General features: G+C 34.7%; 1 protein-coding gene across 4 annotated transcripts in view; it reads left to right on the plus strand.

The window, feature by feature from the left end:
- Positions 1–18,189, plus strand: part of ADAMTS19 (ADAM metallopeptidase with thrombospondin type 1 motif 19) — a 281,046-nt gene that overhangs the window by 184,956 nt on the left and 77,901 nt on the right. For all 4 annotated transcript variants that reach the window (XM_009449594.5, XM_517910.8, XM_054684567.2 and 1 more), the window contains 4 exons: positions 2,974–3,104; positions 4,002–4,174; positions 9,511–9,638; positions 13,817–13,937. In XM_009449594.5, the coding sequence (XP_009447869.2) occupies positions 2,974–3,104; positions 4,002–4,174; positions 9,511–9,638; positions 13,817–13,937 (553 nt within the window). The remainder of the gene's footprint in view (positions 1–2,973; positions 3,105–4,001; positions 4,175–9,510; positions 9,639–13,816; positions 13,938–18,189) is intronic.

The raw sequence follows: 18,189 nt of genomic DNA on the forward strand, positions 1-18,189 counted from the left end.
TTAATCTAAGAGTATATAATTACATCTGAGAAGGTGCTTACAGAATTCTATGCTTCTGAATGATTTTGAACAAAGAGGTTTATATACTCTTTATGGACAGCATAATGCAAATTGAAAACAACTTGTTTTCTTCTCTTTTTATATTTTTTATATAATTTTCATATTTTGCAATTTACAATACAAATATCAATGTGTTGGCATTTACATTTCAAAGAGATTAAGTAGTGGGCAAATGATTTATTCAAAAATAATAAATGTATGTATTTTACTTACAATACTTACTAGAAATGAAAAGAGCAGAAAGAGACATTAAATACCAATTTACTAGAACCTTAGACTGTTTGGAAGGATTCTATGTAATATATTTTAGTTATTTATTTTCCCAAATTGAGAATCTTGAAATTACCATCATAATTTATTATTGGAAACAATGAAGACTGTAATATCCTAACAGTCACAATGTGCATATGTACACAGCTTTTTCCCCGCCTTCCTCCTCTTCTCTCTTCCACAATATATGTACAAGATTTGATCAGAGACTGATCAGGCTCCTTTGACATCTTCACAGACCCCTTTCAATTGTGTGTTTTCATGAACTTCCTACACATGTCCACATAAAAATTTAGGAGTATAGAACTATAATTAGTGTGTTGGGTCATGCACTGTCCCCAGGTGGTCTATATTACGTAATCCCTTAGTACTTTTATAAATCAGATTGAATTAGTAGATAAGACAATTTTTTAGTGTTTTCAATAATACATAACTTCTTTTTTGAGGCTAAAAAATGCAAACGTTGTATGAAACAAATCATGCTGCTCTCCATAATATCCCTAATGATATTTATGGAAAGCATCATTAGGATTATTTTACATATAATCTTATATAACATATTGTATAATAGTTTAAACAAAACATTTAACACTTTCCTCATTGTTGAAGCACAGAACCATATAGAAGACACAAAAGCAGGTACCCTCTAGCTTCATCAAGACATCTGGTTATCTGCAAGGTGACAAACTTTAAATACTATGCTGTAGTACTTTCTTCAAATTTCACTGATCTGGATATGCAAATAGGTTTGCATTTCTGTGTCCATTTCTCTTCATCAGCCAGATGTGTCATTGTTTAAATGATGTACAAATCTAGGTCCCAGTGCTTTCCAGAATATTTTAGTCTGTTATGAACTCTAGCCCAGTCTTTCAATGCCAGCTTGCTGCTAAATGGCCAAGGAGGTATGATATGCACTCTGGGAAACATAAACACCCTTAAAGTAGGCTAAAACAATGTGACCAATTGAAGTTTGACAACTTTCACATTGAATTTTTTTTTCCATGAATGGCATAACTTTTTTAAGTCGTTAAAACAAGTAAGTAATGTAGAAGTTTTCACATGGTTTCTTTCTCCTTTTCCAATGTTTAAACTGCATCTTTGTACAAAAATCCAAATTTATTTAATGAGAATCTTAGAATATTGATATTCTCTGAGTTGTTGATCTTTATTTTGTTTTTCAAGTTTAGATTAAAAACTTTTTGAATCTAAAAGAGGTTGAATTTAAATGTTGACATTATTAGAGAAAATCTACAGGGACTAATTATTTTATGGCCTATAAAAGTAAAGCACTAACAGGGCCCACACAAAACTATATGGTATAGTCTTAATTCTCTTTTCTAAAAACAGCAATAAAAACATATTATCAAGTAAATTCTAAAAACAGATGAATAAATATCAGAATGAACAGAATTTTGCTTAGATTTCTGAAATTATTAACATAATGATACTTATAACTCTATTATTATTACAGTTAGCCCTTATTAAATCCTTAGTAAGGGCTATACATTGTGTTTAGTGCTTCATTCAATTCCTAAAATAACTGTTAGGTAACTATGATTATCATTCACATTTTAGAAATGAGCAAACTGAGAATCAGAGCATTTCTGTAATTTCCTCAAAATCCTTTGTAAATTGTGTTGCCATTAAGTGTAGAAGTTCATTTAGGGCTAGGAGGATCAACTTACTCAACCTCATCGTTATACAATCACTAATCTAAATGCTTGTAATCTTACTTATTATTCTCAATATGATTTTGTTACTCTTACCATGTTTGCTACGACCATCATCTATTTGATTTTCAGGAATGAGGAGAAATTTTAATAACCTGTCCCCCAAATTCTAGCAACCATTCCTGGGTGACCATCAGCAATCTCTCTCATTGCTTTTGTTTTCAATGAATGAAAAAATAAAATAAAAATAAAAAAGAGAATGACTACACTTTTTTCTCTTATTCCAGTTATCTTTACCAGTTAATAGATACCAAGTAAAGTATAAAATAATTGGCATGAAATAACAGAATTTCAGCATCTAATTGCCCACATCTTTCAAACCAACTTGCTATAATGTTAATGTTTGAACTTGATGGGAATTCTTTCAGAAAAAAAAAAAACAAGCATAAAGGAAAGTGCTAAAATCAAACAGTACTTTTAAAAAACTACAAGTTAAAAAAGTACCCTGAGTCACTGACATTTCATATGAAAATTACTAAATTTGCTAAAAATGTCTGCTTTGATGTAGGACATTTATTTCTTGTTTCCATTCTTATATATTACTCTGATTTTTTTGTCCCTTTTAAATTATTATCGGTTTCTTAAATGCATTGGATTTTCTTTCCTGGTTGTGCAACCTCAGATTCCCTACCCATAATCTTTACCCTGTCTCCATCACAAGAACTGAATTCTTAGGGCTATAGTAACAAATATCTGCACACTGCTTTCCCAACAAGACTGTATCTGTGAAAACTGGGCAATTATATTACTATGACAAAAAACAAGTGCCAACTTATTTTTGGTCTTTCCTAATTCCCCATGTTTGTGGCTCTAGTAGACCTGATTTAATTGCAATTCCAGTGACATTATAGGCCAGCGAATGATTTTCAGTTGTGCCCTGATTTGTTCACCTAAGACATAACTTTTGGAATAGTGGTGTAAGGCTGGAGAATGTACCAGCAGGACCTCAGCACCTGAACATCTCGCCGGAGAGTGGAGCCTGTGGAGTCCTTGTAGCCGAACCTGCAGTGCTGGGATCAGCAGTCGAGAGCGCAAATGTCCTGGGTAAACTCAAAGTTCCTGGTTGGGGGAGGGCACTTTTCAATTTTGGAATGCAAAGGTTTTACTGATAAAGCATGTTGGAAAGCAAAAGAAGCTCCTCAAACTCTACTCACGTTGGAAAACAGAAAAGTCCTTCAAATTATTTATTTTATATAAAAACTGCCTTTAAGAAGAAAATAAAGACCAACCCTTCTAAGAATAAGTAATGAAAGCTATAAAAGGTTATTTCTTGAGTAAATCTATAAAATATTATATTTCAATAAACAGGAAGATGTGTATTAGAAAAATTATGTGAACATTTACAGGAACTGGGAGAAGAGCAGAAGGATGATAAGAAAGAGAATGAGAACAAAATTAATGACAGCAAAAGCTAAGACTAACGAAAAACAGAAACATGCTAAGCACAGGTACAGACAGGAATTATTATGGGACCAGCTTGTTCAACCCCATTATTCCTAGAGGAATTCTAGCAAAGTGTGAGAAAGTCATTCCAGCTTGTGAGCTTTAAACTCTATTGGTGTAGAGGTCACATGCAATCTTAAAGAATTTATATGAATTTATATAAAAACACCTCCTTAATAATTCTAAGAACCAAATTTCTTAATGTGCATTTGAAGGCTTTCTATTTTCCCTTCAGTTTCTGCCCTTTAATGTATCATTTTCATGGCAAGTGGGATTTTATTCCTCATGTATTTTGGAAGGTATATTGATCAAGGATTAGAAAATATATATAGTTAAAGAAATAAATATATGAATTTGCTACTACTATCATTTAATGTGTCCAAGTTTTCAAAAGTAAATATAAGGGGTTATATATTATTAATATAATGGCTTTTAATTTAAAACCTAGGTAGTTAACATAAAAAACGTAAAATTGATTATTTGTACTTTCTTTTCTAGGCTAGGTTCTGAAGCAAGGGATTGTAATGGTCCCAGAAAACAATACAGAATATGTGAGAATCCACCTTGTCCTGCAGGTTTGCCTGGATTCAGAGACTGGCAGTGTCAGGCCTATAGTGTTAGAACTTCCTCCCCAAAGCATGTACTTCAGTGGCAAGCTGTCCTGGATGAAGGTATGACCAACCAGATCACCACCATCTTTGTTAACTAGATTTCTAGGTTTGCCAAGTGTTTTTACAATAGTCAGATTATTTTACCTATTATCTTCAAAATATTTCTGAACTTTAATTTTTTCTACCTGTATGGACATATAATAACCACAAGCACTGACAAAAATATATTTTAAAAATATGAGGAGCTGTTACCCCATACCTATTAGAACAACTAAAATAAAAAGCAGTGACAACACTAACTGCTAGTGAGGATAAGGAGAAACTGGATCTCTCAGGCATTGCTTGGTGGGATTGTAAAATCGTGCAGCCACTTTGGAAAATATAGTTTGACAGTTTTGTAAATAACTAAACATATAGTAACAATACAGAAATCATACTCCTGAGGGATGGAATACTCCTCAGCACTAAAGAGGAGCAAACTATTAATACATGCAACAACCTGATAGATCTCAGAGCATTATGCTGAGTGAAAAATGCCAATCTCAAAAGGTCCCATGTTATGTGATTTCATGTGATAATATTCTTGAAATTATAAAATTATAGAGATGGAAAACAAATTCATACAAATTAGTGGTTGCCAGGGATTAGGGATGGTGGTGGGGAGAGGGATGGGTATTACTATAAAGGGATAGAATGAGGAAGATCTTTGTGCTAATGAATAGTTTCAGACCTTGATTGCGGCAGTGGTTGCACAAATCTACAAATGTGATAAAATGGCATACAGCTATACACACACAGGTACCAATGCCAGTTTCCTGGGTTTGCTGTAGTTCTATAGTTGCTCAGGTATAACCATGGGGAGAAACTGAATGAAAAGTATGTGAGAACTCTCTGTACTATTTCTGCAAGTTATTCTAAATATTTAATTATTTCAAAATAAGAATTTTAAGAAAATTGTATGCTGCCTTATTAGTTAAGAATGATATGCCAAGCAAGGTGGCTCACACCTGTAATCTCACCATTTTGGGAGGCCAAGGCAAACAGATTTCTTGAGCTCAAGAGTTTGTAACCAGCCTGGGCAAGATGGCAAAACCCTGTCTCTACCAAAAATACAGAAAAAAAAATTAGCTGGGTGTTGTGGCATGTGCCTGTAGTCCCAGCCACTCAGGAGGCTGAGGCGAGCCCGGGAGGCAGAGGTTACAGTAAGCCAAGATGGTGCCACTTTACTCTAGCCTGGGTGACAGAGTGAGACCCTGTCTCAAAGAAAAAAAAAATGATAATACTTGCCCATGGTGAGTGGGCTGTGGGTGTGGGCTGAGTTGCAGCTACCAAAAGTGGTGACAGATTATCTGATTTCATTGGTTATGATGCCACTAGTCTCTCTTTTCTCCCCTTAGTCAATTTGAACTTTGCTTTCCATCATTCCAATTACACTCTTCTCAATAACCTAAACTCCATTGCCTGTCCATTTCAGTGCCGCCATCTGATGAAACCCTTTTCTCACAGTAGCACCTACATACAAGCACTAATGGAAACAGCCAAACAATGGGGCAGATTATTCCACTACTAGTGGTGGTGGGGGGAAATATAGCAGCCACTAGATTACCTCTTTATTTTCTGCTATCAAGACACATTAGCCTAATGTAGGATACTTCATCTGCTTTCTGCTATATGGCAGAATTTTAATTCCTCCTTTCCAAGGCTAGTCCCTCCTGTTGTGGCCTTGATGCCATCCCCATCTTCCTCTTTCAGCTATCTTATTGATTACCCCCACTTTCTCTCATATAGTCAATCTTCTCTGTTTTGGATCATTCACATTTAATTTTTTAAAATATTTAAGACTCTCCCACTAAAACATAAAAACTTCCCCTCAAGATCATAGCCATCTTGAGCTGGTGCACCTACATGTTTCTCTCCTCACAACCACCCTTTTCAAAAGACCTGCCTATATCCCAGCCCTTTGTTTTTTTCCCTTCAATCTGGATTCCACCAAAACAAGTCTTTCTAATGTCATCCAGGAGTCTCATGGAAACAAAACCTAATAAATAGTTTCCCATCCTCTTCTTAGTTGACTCTTAAATACATTAAGGTGGCTGCCCACCCCCATGGTTCTTGGAACACTCGTGTGCCCTGCTTGGTTTCTGTGTTGTTAACACCTACCCAGCTTTCCTACTACATCTCTGGTATGTTCTCCTTCTGCCTACTTCAAACGCTATTCTGTTTTCACTGTGCATTTTCTTTTTAGGTGATATTATCTATTCCCATGACTTCAAATATGCAAATAATATATGAGTTTACGTCTTCAACTAGATTTTCCATTTGAGCTCCAAACTTGTATGTACAACTCCCTTGTTGATATATCTAATTGGATATCTGCAGGTTTAAGACCAAACTCATGATCATAACCCTTCCTATTCATGTCCATTTGATCCTCTTTAGTGTGTCCCATATCATTGAAGGTAACACTTGCTTTTCAGTTGCAAACTTGATCACCTGATTTATAAGGATATTTCTGTGTCCTGCCCCCTTTAACTTCTCCTGCCTCATTTCCATCATTCTCTTTTATAGAATCCTATATGGCCAGGCTGACTTCCATTCCACCCCTTAGATACATCTGCTGTCTTATTTTTGGGCCTTTATACCAGCTGGGTTTTGACATAATAGGCTTTCCTTCTCAAGCTTTGACATTGTTCTTTATTTATTTACCTTGAGCACTTCTGCTGATTTTGGGGTTCAGTGTATGTCAGTTCCTCTAGGAAGAAAGAATCCCTCTGATCCTCCAAATTATGTGTCCCTTCCAAGTACCACATACACAACCTGTAATAGCACATTTTATTGTGTCTGCATTCCCTCTAATGTCTGTCCCTAGTGTATCATCTACTGTATATTAAGTGTCCAATGAATATTTGTTAAATAAATTTGAATACATAGCCAGTAACTTTTTATTGTAAAAATATAATCAATATGACTGTTCACATCATGAAAATTTTCTGATTATTTGAATGTTAATCCTGTCTCTACTTCCAACTGGCTGTGACAGTTAATAATGTCAAGTTTATTTGAAACCCATTTACTTATGTGTGAAATAAGAGATAGAAAATAGGTGTTCTCCAAATTAAAAAAAAAATCAGAGTTGGATGGCCATGAATTTAAAACACTAAAGCTGTTAGAAATCACAATTAAAGGAACTTCTGACTCTTACAAAGTGATGTATATCATCAAAATAATCCACAATAGCTATTTGTATAATCAGCAGGTTACCATTTGTGATGATTTTGCAACACGTATCAATCAAACTCATCAGTCTGTATTTCAAATAAAATATACAACAGTCACTAGCCTACATGTATTATAGCGCTATGGAAGAAATGGAAATACACAATTCTTTTAAAAACATGTGACACCTTAAAATACAAGTGGCTGTATCTGTTATATAATACATGAATCCCTGCCTAGGAGAATTAAATGTGGGGTAGCAATGCAGCAGTGAACATTTATTTTTAGAGAGAAGACATGCATGGCTTCAACATTCAGGTATTTCACATACTTTGTGTGTGCCAAAATTTGGCTGAAACCCATGTCTAATGCATATCTTGGAAACATTTGGTCTCTTAAATCAAGACAGAACCTGCCTGCCAAGTATGGCATGTTACATGGATCACTACAGTGTCACAGCCTTGAGGGTATACTCCAGAAATGAAGAGTAGTATCAAATGTTTATGTCATCTGTACAGCTAAATTCAGCAGAGTGTGTTGGCAATATGTTTTAAAAGGAGAAATAAAAAGATTTTTATCTGAATTTTTGCTTGGAATATGAATGGAATTTTCTAGGAGACTAACTCCTTTCAATATTATTTATTCATATATCTGGTTTGCTCTTCTCTTCAATGAAAACTCCAGAAAGAGCATTATATATACCACTTTTAAAGTGTTGCAATTATAGCAGCTGTTTTTAAGTTCAAAGATATGACATAGTAAGCAGTCATTGAATAAACATAACCTACTTTGAGGTGTGAGAGCACACTGAAATGCTTTATTGCGGCTTATAATGGCATCTTAAAGGAAAATTTCAAAACCATGCACATTAAAGGCCATGTTCCAACTCCCCAAAATTGTTGAGAGCAGTAGTCAGAAGCCACATGTGAAAACTGTTTGAAATGTTCACTTCTGAAGGCTCATTTAACTGTCTGTCTTCTCTTTGCAAAGTGATACCCTGTTCCATGCCTCTGGCTGTTATTTGGTATTTATAGAATCCCATCAGCATACGTGGAACTTTACTGAAGACATAAGGGAAGATCAGTGTCAGAGACTGTAAACTTTTTTCCATTCTATTTATATAAGCTTAATAAACAATATAGGACCTGACTGGCATCAAGCCAATAGAGTAGTAATGTAGCATGGAAATTGCTCTGACGTTTCAGATTTGGATAATAGTATTACTAGTGTTACCAAATACTGCAGCTCCTCTGTAGAAGGCTTCTAAATGGACATAGCACTTTAAAAATATCGTGCCACTTTCTGAGCCTAAAAGGCAAGTGTTTTAACCCCAAACATCCTATCTGATTGCTCAATGATGCACAAAGAAGACTCGCAGCTGCTTAGGAATTATTTACCTGGAATAAAAGTTCTCAACCTAGATATCGTACACAACGACATGGTTTCTGCGTAAGTGGTGAAGGGGACAGAGTTCTCACTAGCACATCAGCAGTTGCGCGTAACTATGGATGCTCTCATGGGATGGTATTGCATTTCAAAACAATATTTCTGTTGCATTGTAGTAACAATCCTAGTAACAGAAATGTTTTTTTACAAATGCAATTCTTACTACAATCCTAGTAACAGAAAATTTCATGAGAATTCTCATCTTAGAGGCTCTTCTTTCTCCCTTTAGACATTTTTTCAATTAGAAAATGTCAACTATATAGAAATAAATACTAGCGCATTGAAATTTAGAAGTAAGACGTCAATAAATAATTCAAGCATGAAGTAAATCTTAACCAGGACTTAAAGACAGGTAGAATCCTGGTGTCTACTAAAGATGAAGAGGATATAATTTCAAAAAAATATATGAGCATAAAATTGGGGTGTGCCAATATTATTCAGGGAGGAGGTCTGGATTGTGTGTGCTAGATATGTTCTGCCATAAAATAACAAATGATACATTTTAAGGTAATTTGAAGACAGATTTCTTAGAAGATTAATATTCATTAAACATCTCCAGGCACCTAATTTATTGCACATAGAAATCTTCTAATGTTATCTACTCTAATATTACATTGCTTAATTAGCATTGAATTATATTTTTTACTCAATAACGATTCTTAAAAATGAAGCTTAAGATAAAAATATTTATGGAGTAACTTTTTCTCATTTCTTTTTATCCACTCTGTATGTAGAAAAACCATGTGCCTTGTTTTGCTCTCCTGTTGGAAAAGAACAGCCTATTCTTCTATCAGAAAAAGTGATGGATGGAACTTCTTGTGGCTATCAGGGATTAGATATCTGTGCAAATGGCAGGTGCCAGGTAAGACATTCCAAAAAAAAAAGAATTTATATGTTGAAGGAAAATTGTGGGACCACTGAGCAGCTTCACAGCATGGTGGAAAGCTTTGGACTTAGATTCAAAAGATGTTGCTATAGTCCTGCCTTGACTGTGACCTTGAGCAAGTCTGATTTACTTTGAAACCTCATTTTTCCATCTGTGTAATAATGGGTTTGACTTGGTACTCCATAAAATCTATTCTAACTGAAAGAATCTGAGATTTTGATTGTGTAATATATATATTACAGGTTTAAAATTGGAGCACTTTGGACATTTTATGTCAAAATATTTCAGACCAAAAATTCAAGCACTCTAGTTCTCCATGCTTTGTGTCTAAGACTGAGCCATGAGTCAAAAATCAATAAAATTGACCTTATAACTCATATTCAAGTATCATCAATATACTTGAATCAGATGATTTTTAAATGCATATTCAACTTTCTTTAATAAACATTTTATTTGCTTTTCTCTCTTTTAAAAAATTTCCATTTATATGCATGTATGTGCTTTTCATCTATGTTTAGAAAAAATAGAATTCCTGTTAAAGTGATTATGAAGAGCATAGTGGAGAGATCAAAGTGTAGAAGTGAGCAGTTGCTAGTCATGGTTCTGCCACTGTCTCAAGTTGACATTCCCTGGAAGATTAATATGCACAAAGTTTAATGCCAAGTGTTTTCATGATCAACATCTATGTGGAGATAAGGAAGAGGCAGGTTTGGGCACAGGGTGAAATCAGGTTCTGGTGCAGTCACAAGACCTTAGCTGACCCTGTGGGAAGTGCTTAAACTGGCATGGGTCTTGAGAGTTGTTACCATTTTGGTGAGAAAATCAGGCCATTTACTCTCAGCATCTACTATTGCTTGGATACAAGCTGCCCCAGGAAGTGGCTACAACCTTGGGGAAAGCAGGTTTCCTTAGTCTAGATAGTTTCTGATAAACCTTCCAGAAGCAGGAAAGAAATAAATCCTTTGGCAATGAAAGAGGCTGCTGAGTGGAGTGGCACTGCATCCATGACAGCCTTTAGGAAACTGTTAACTGGGCAAATCACTTAAAATATATTTGCATGCATGAACTAATCTGTAAAATAAAGTTGGTAGACCATTGGTCATTGACTTTGTGCTATATACACTCCTTTGAGAATTTGATGAATTTTTTTTTCCTCAGAAAAATGCACAACTGAACACACACATACACACATACCTGCACACAAATGCCAAAAATTGAAAACAATTTCAAGCTATGAATGGATCAATCCATGATCCAATAGAAGTGTATGTACTTCTGGGTAAGAAGCTGGGAACAACACGAAACTTAAATCCTTTCTCAGCTCTGAGATTCCATATTTTGCCAGTAGGCTATAAGGTTTAAAGCATAGAATCATGTAAAACCATTGGCATAAGAAGCAGTCTTTTGACTACATATTAATTTATTTTATTTTTTAACAGAACACGGCAATTACCAAAATGTAGTTTTTCATTAAAAATTATAGATATTTTACCTATACATATTTTGTTTTCAGAACTATATTCTGTACTAGTAGAGCTTTCATCTCATCATTATATATAAATCTGTTAGATTATTGTATGTCTTAAATGAATTTATTTCTTAAATTGTGCATGTCAAATATAATAGCCTAAATTGCTATGCTTTTTACTTAACAGTATTGTATAAGCCAAATTTTTACAGAGTCCCTGGGTAAAAATTAAAATTATAGCAACAACAACAAAGATTTTGCACAAATGCTATGTGGACCTGATGATTATAATTAAATTAGAATTATTTGAAATGGATTGTGGCTTATAATGGCATTAAAACACTTCAAGATTCTGGCTTTTTAATTAAAATGCTTCATTTAGTCTTTCAATAAAATTGAAAACATGCCTCTTTAGTTTTTCTGACAACCCTCAACAATTGGGGGTTTGACTAGAGAGTTTTATCACTAAATATATAGCACCAAAGCTGAATGTAGCATTCCAGACTTAGTGAACGAAAAGGCAATTGAAAGCAGACAACTTTCTCTGGTGACCCATTTTGGTTCTGTGATTTTCTCTTACTGAAAACGATAAGGAAGGCTGGAGCCTGTATGGTCATGTTATTTGCGTATCTCCCGCACACCAGTGGTACCTCAGGTACTTGCTACCAGTCACGAGGCATTGCCTCTTCAAAGTAGTTCATCTTCAACTTTTGGATTTATGTGAGCATATTTTGATATGTGTGCATACTTAAAACTACCAATTATAAAATACAAAATATTTACCTTTTATTTTTAAAATATATGATTATTGAACTGTAGTATATATGTCTATTCCTTACTTTTACTTTAGATTTACAGACCTTGTAATATCCTAGTTAAAGGATTGGGAAAAACTAAGAAACTACTAACTACCAACGTATTTAATAGTTGAACTATTACTTACTGTTTTCTCACCATTTGCCAAGAGGCAATCTGGGTACCAGGGATAGAGCAATAAAGATACTTTTATCATTTCAAAAGTACTCTAGCTCTCCTCAACTTTTTCCCCATTTGAACATGGAAAGACTTTTCTTCTCAATCCAGGACTCCCAGGTCAGGCTTCTGCTTAATGTTCTCTTCACATACTTGCTTGTGTTCTGCTCATTTCCTGTGGTGGCTACTTCTTTCATCTAGACATTCTCTTTATTTCTCCCTGAATAAGCTTTGACTTGCTGATCAGAGTTTTGTGCTAACACTTTGTACCTCTTGACACTGATAGGCCCCCCTTGACAAAAGGAAGGAATGCTGTATTGTGCAGTTTTAATGTGACTTTTGCTCCCAGCATATTCATCCTGCGGCTGCATTTAATAATCTGCTAGCTTCCCCCACCCCAACACCAGCAGCACCAGTCACAAAGATTCTGTTTTTGTTTCAGTTGTATTTAATATTTTAAAATTTCCTCTAAAATAATTGGAACCTATTATAAATGGATGTATCATCAGTCTCTGTTCCAAATCCTTCTTAATTAGGAGGAATTATGTAATACTACCATTTATTTCTGACAGTACTGACATACTAAATCCTGCCCTTTGAGTATGTACAACTTTGCCTCATCAATGGGAAGTAAACATTATTTACAAGAAAAGAGGCAATTGATTTGGCCTTAGAAGATTCATATTAACGAAATTCTTCTGGGGGCTTATAAAAATTAATTCCCCAACTGTTCATATTTTCTTAAAGCAGCCATAGGTTGTGAGGAGTTCTTACTCACATTCATGTGCTAGGTGCCAAAGGAGATAGGGATGGATAAACTACAGTTGATTCATGAACTGTAGTAAAAATAAACATCTATGTTCAGTTTTCCAGAAAGTTAATATTTACCATTTAGCACTTACTTTACAATCACTTTAAAAGTTAAGCCATCCATACAGTGAAGTATATCTGTTCCTTGTTGAGTAGAAGAAATTAAACTAATCATGTTGTATTTAATAGAAATGTGATTTCCTTTGAGACTTATGTAAATTGCATTTTTCTCAATAATATTTTTTCCAAATTACTTTATGGTATCATTTAATACTTACTATAAAAGATACTCTAAGCTGGTCAGAGTGGCTCACACCTATCATCCTAACACTTTGGGAGGCCAAGGCAGGCAGATTACTTGAGCTCAGGAGTTCGAGACCAGCGTGAGCAACATGGTGAAACCTTGTCTCAACAAAAAAACACAAAAATTAACCCAGCATGGTGACGCATGCCTATAGTCCCAGCTACTCGGGAGGCTGAGGTGGGAGGCTGGCTTCAGCCTGGGAGGCAGAGGTTGCAGTGAGCCGAGATGGAGCCTCTGCACTCCAGCCTAGGTGACAGAACCAGACCCCATCTGAAAGAAAAAGAAAGAAAGAAAGAAAGAAAGAAAGAAAGAAAGAAAGAAAGAAAGAAAGAAAGAAAGAAAGAAACAAAGAAAGAGAGAGGAAGGAAGGAAGGTAGGTAGGTTATCTCTCATCACTATCTTGGTAATTTTACAGATTATGTTATTTGACATTGGCTTGTGTATTAGCTTGCACCAGAGAATGACATTTTATAATATGACATTTCATAAGTTTTACAATTAAATATATCTGGTTTATAGATACTAGGTTTGTCCCAAATTAGTAGTAAAACAAGAAAAGAATACTGCTATTTATGATGTGCTGTCACTCTCTTGTTACAGAAAGTTGGCTGTGATGGTTTATTAGGGTCTCTTGCAAGAGAAGATCATTGTGGTGTATGCAATGGCAATGGAAAATCATGCAAGATCATTAAAGGGGATTTTAATCACACCAGAGGAGCAGGTAATTTTTCTTTATTTTTTCATAAATATTAATCCCTGCAATCTTTGGGAACACAGATTATATTGAATTTAACTTAAGAGATTATAGTTCTAATTCTATTGAAGACTTTCAATGGGTATTAAATTATTTTTGTGATGACATACAATACATGTGATATGAGCCAAAAATTCTAACAAGCCCATTTCCCAATAATGCAAATATGAAGTCATCTGTTGTACATTTAATAAGTTGGAACAGCAAGGGAATAATCTAATTTGCACTGGCTAATGTTATCAGGTTTCTACAGACCTTATTCTCCAATGCAAAGAATGATGTCTACTGGAAAATAATGATTTGTAACAGCCTAAAGCAACCATTGAGAATAGGAATCCTCTGGTTTTCAGCTTTCCATCTTTATTTTTTTCTTAATGTTTTTGCTACATTATCAGGGAGTACGTTTTTGGAAACAGAGGGTCCATGACAGTGTAGCATACAACCAAGAGGCGTCAGAAGATGTGAGATAATGTTCCAAATAGATTAATAGCAGAGTTCATCCTCTCTTGTTTTCTCGTCTATAAATACTAATACTCAGGGGATGTGAGATTGAAATTATGAATGATCTACATAGTATTCATTTAAAGTAATTCACAACAAAATATGATAGTCTTTACTGAAATATAATGATCCCAAAATGTGCTTTATGTACAGAAAATGCTTTATACTCAGGATCTTAAGCTTACTGGAAAGAAGCAAACATTTTCTGTGTTTACATTAGTCTGTTACCTGGGCATGTGTCTTGCACCCTTAATACTGGTATCTATTTTCATGATTGATATGCTTATATCAAATATACTCTTTTCTTTTTAAAATTATAGATGTGCTTTTTGAGACAGAGTGTTACTCTGTTGCTCAGGTTGGAGTGCAGTGGCGCATGGCTCACTGCAGCCTTAACCTCCCATGCTCAAACAATCCTCCCAACTCAGTCTCCCAAGTAGCCAGGACTAGAGGCATGCACCACCATGCCCAGCTAATTTTTTTTTAATTTTGTTTTTTGTAAAGATGGGGTCTCACTATGTTCCATAGACTGGTCTCAACTCCTGGGCTCAAGCAGTCCTCCCATCTTGGCATCCCAAAGTGCTGAGATTATAGGCATGAGCCACTGTGCCCACTCCAAATATGCTGTTTTCATCATTGATATGCTTATATTACATATACCAACATTTTCCTAGTTTAAATTTCTTTTTGAAAAGAACAAGAATTCTAGGCCTAATATATGAATTAATTTTAATACAAAGAACAGGGCATTTATGTTTGAGTAATCGAGAAAATAGTCCATTCCAGATAAAACAGTCCTTCAGAAAAGAAAATTAGTCACAGTCTTCTAAAGTATGAATGTAAATTGTTTGCTAGGCCTAAGCAGAATAAAAGATAAGTGAGACTGAACATCTTAAAGCCAAGAAATGAGTAAGGCCTATGGTAAATTGCAGATCAAACTCTTAGTCTTCAAAGTGGTAAAAAAGGTGATAGGTACCACACATCAAAAATCTGCCGGCACTCCTTTAGAAAAAAAAAATAAATAAATACTTAGCTGAAACAGGCTCTCAGACTTTCAACTAAGAAATTTAATTATAATAAGCTTTTTCTGCCTGATTGTGATGGCAGAAGTTTTTTTTATAGTGCAGAAATTCAAAAAAATTTGGAAGACTAAAGAAATTTAAACATATTAGAGTTTTTAAAGAATATTCTTTCATATTTATTTAGTATGCCTGGAAACAGCTCACAGAATACAGATGCACATTTAGCACTGATGCCTTTATTTAACTGTAACACTTCATATTTCCACTAAGCATAGAAAACAGAAATACCATTAAAAATCAGTGACTCTTTTTACTCTGACTGTAGTTATGTGAATATATATTTTCCTAGATTTCTATTTCAAATCCCTTTTTTATTCCACTTTAATTTCTACTTTTGTTCACTGTAGATAAGTTATGTTAAAAGCATGTTTATTTGGAAAATATCAGAAGTGCCTAAGATACTACAAATATTAAAGATTAATAAGGCTACTTTCTTCCTTACAACTCTATGTTAATTTCACATTGCTCACAGGGAAGAATTCTTAGCTTGGACCTTAAGGTCTACATGTGTTGTCCCTGTCTGTCTCTCCAGCCTCGTGTCACACCAAGGTCCTCTTCCTTCTCTAAGTTCTTACAGGTGCTCACACTGACCATGCCCCCACTGCCACCCAACAGCCTCCGCCACACACACCCACATCTGGAATTTCCAAATGTGTATCGATCAGCTTTCTCTTGGCTTTGATGGATAAATTCCTAGATATCACGTAGTTCTCAGTTCAAATATCATTTCTTTAATGAAGTGATCCCTGAAGTGATACCTGCTATGACTAATGACTATTTTAGTGATGTTTACCACGTTTGTATCCATATCGTTTAGCTCTAGTCACATTTATAATTTTATGTTCACTTGTCTTTCATTTCCCATTAGACCTTAAGCTCAATGAGAAAAAAAATCATGCTATTTTTGTTTAACACCATATTTGCAATTATCAGCATAGTATGTGATCCATTAATATTTGCTAGTTTAATAATGAAATGTTAAATTTGTATAAGTTTCAATTTTAAAAATTCTGCATGAGTTATTAATTCTATCACAGGCACCATCTACTTTTGACTTCAGGAATGTTGTATTTATTTCTCTTGAGACAATTTTATCCCTATAGTTATGTACTTCCTAGAATTTTTTGAAGGCCATACAGCCCTGTTTGTCCAGTTGGCCACGCACGTTGTATATATTGTATGAGTAACCCACGTGCAAACACACATGGGTGTTTTCAGTCCCTGTGCTCTATTTAGAGTTTACTAAATCATTCTTGTTGGAGCTGGAAAATAAATTCAAGAAGCGTTTTCTTTTTTTTCCTTAATACTTTATCATGTCTTCCATTGTAACTTGCCTAGCCAAGTGATAAATTTTCAGAGGAATAAAAGGCAAATTACATATTGGCCAGTTGTTGAAATGCATAGTTAACCAGTAAATACTAAGAAGAAAATGGGCATAAAAATGTTTTATTCTTTATATAAGAAAATGAAGTATAAGGAGGACATGCTGTAAGAGCTTTTGCGTGTTTGGTTGTTTGCCACAGCAGTAGGGGAGTCATAGTGTTAACTATTTTTTTCTATTTTAGGAAATAGTTGCAGTGAATTATAGTAGGAAGTGAACAGGAGAAACAGACAGACCTGAGTTCAAAGCTTGGGTCAGCTAAATTACTGACAATGCAGTGTTGGAAAGTGTTTTTTTTCCTCTATCTTTATTTTCTCATCATACTAAATTCGAAGTGTAATATCTATCTTGGAGACTATAATTATGGTTAAAATTAATAATTTCTGTAAAGTAACTATAATAATGATTAGCATATAGCAGTTTTTCAAAATATGGCGTTTGTTACTTCACTGTTGCCATGAAGATGAAGATTGCTATCAACATTTTAAGATGGCTGATTAAAAATGGGATCTCTGGTTATAAAATAGGATGTTACTGTGTGCAAAGTACACACAAGGATCAAATTTACGATATTGACTTCACTGGCTTCATGATCCAACTTCTAAGCTTCTAAGTCAGTACACTGCTAATTGTGCCAAATGGCTTATTTACTGAAAGTATTTAACTCCCAGTCATTGGCTTTCTCTCTTCATATGTGTTTGATTAATACATTTCTACCTCTCTTCTTGAAAATCAGTCTAACCTGTCCTTTAAGCCATCCCAACTCAATAATAGAGAATCGCTGTAAATATAACTATAAACTTAGATATAACTATAGTTCTAATGTATAACATACCTCAGAGAGTACTATTAAACTCAAACAAGAATTTGCACATACTACATCTACTTTGTTATATCTATTCTTCTTTTTTAATATTCTGAAGTTCAACATCTGCTCCCAACACTTTGCTGAACTCATTTGCTCGGAGATTAACAGTTATCTCTTGATTGGGACACTCAGAACTGACTGTCTTTAGTCACCTTTCTCTTTGATGCCTCATGTTTGACATACAGCTTTTGACAGTTCACCAGCAATTCTTCTTGAGATATTCTCATCCATAGGGTCCCACTTCCCAAAACAGATGAGATCTCCTCCTTCTCATGATTCTTCTTCATTTTTTTTTTTTTTTTTTTTTGAGACAGAGCCTCACTCTGTCACCCAGGCTGGAGTACAGTGGCACAATCTCTGCTCACTGCAACTTCTGCCTCCCGGGTT

This window comes from Pan troglodytes, chromosome 4 (genome assembly GCF_028858775.2).
Source record: "Pan troglodytes isolate AG18354 chromosome 4, NHGRI_mPanTro3-v2.0_pri, whole genome shotgun sequence".
NCBI lineage: Eukaryota > Metazoa > Chordata > Mammalia > Primates > Hominidae > Pan > Pan troglodytes.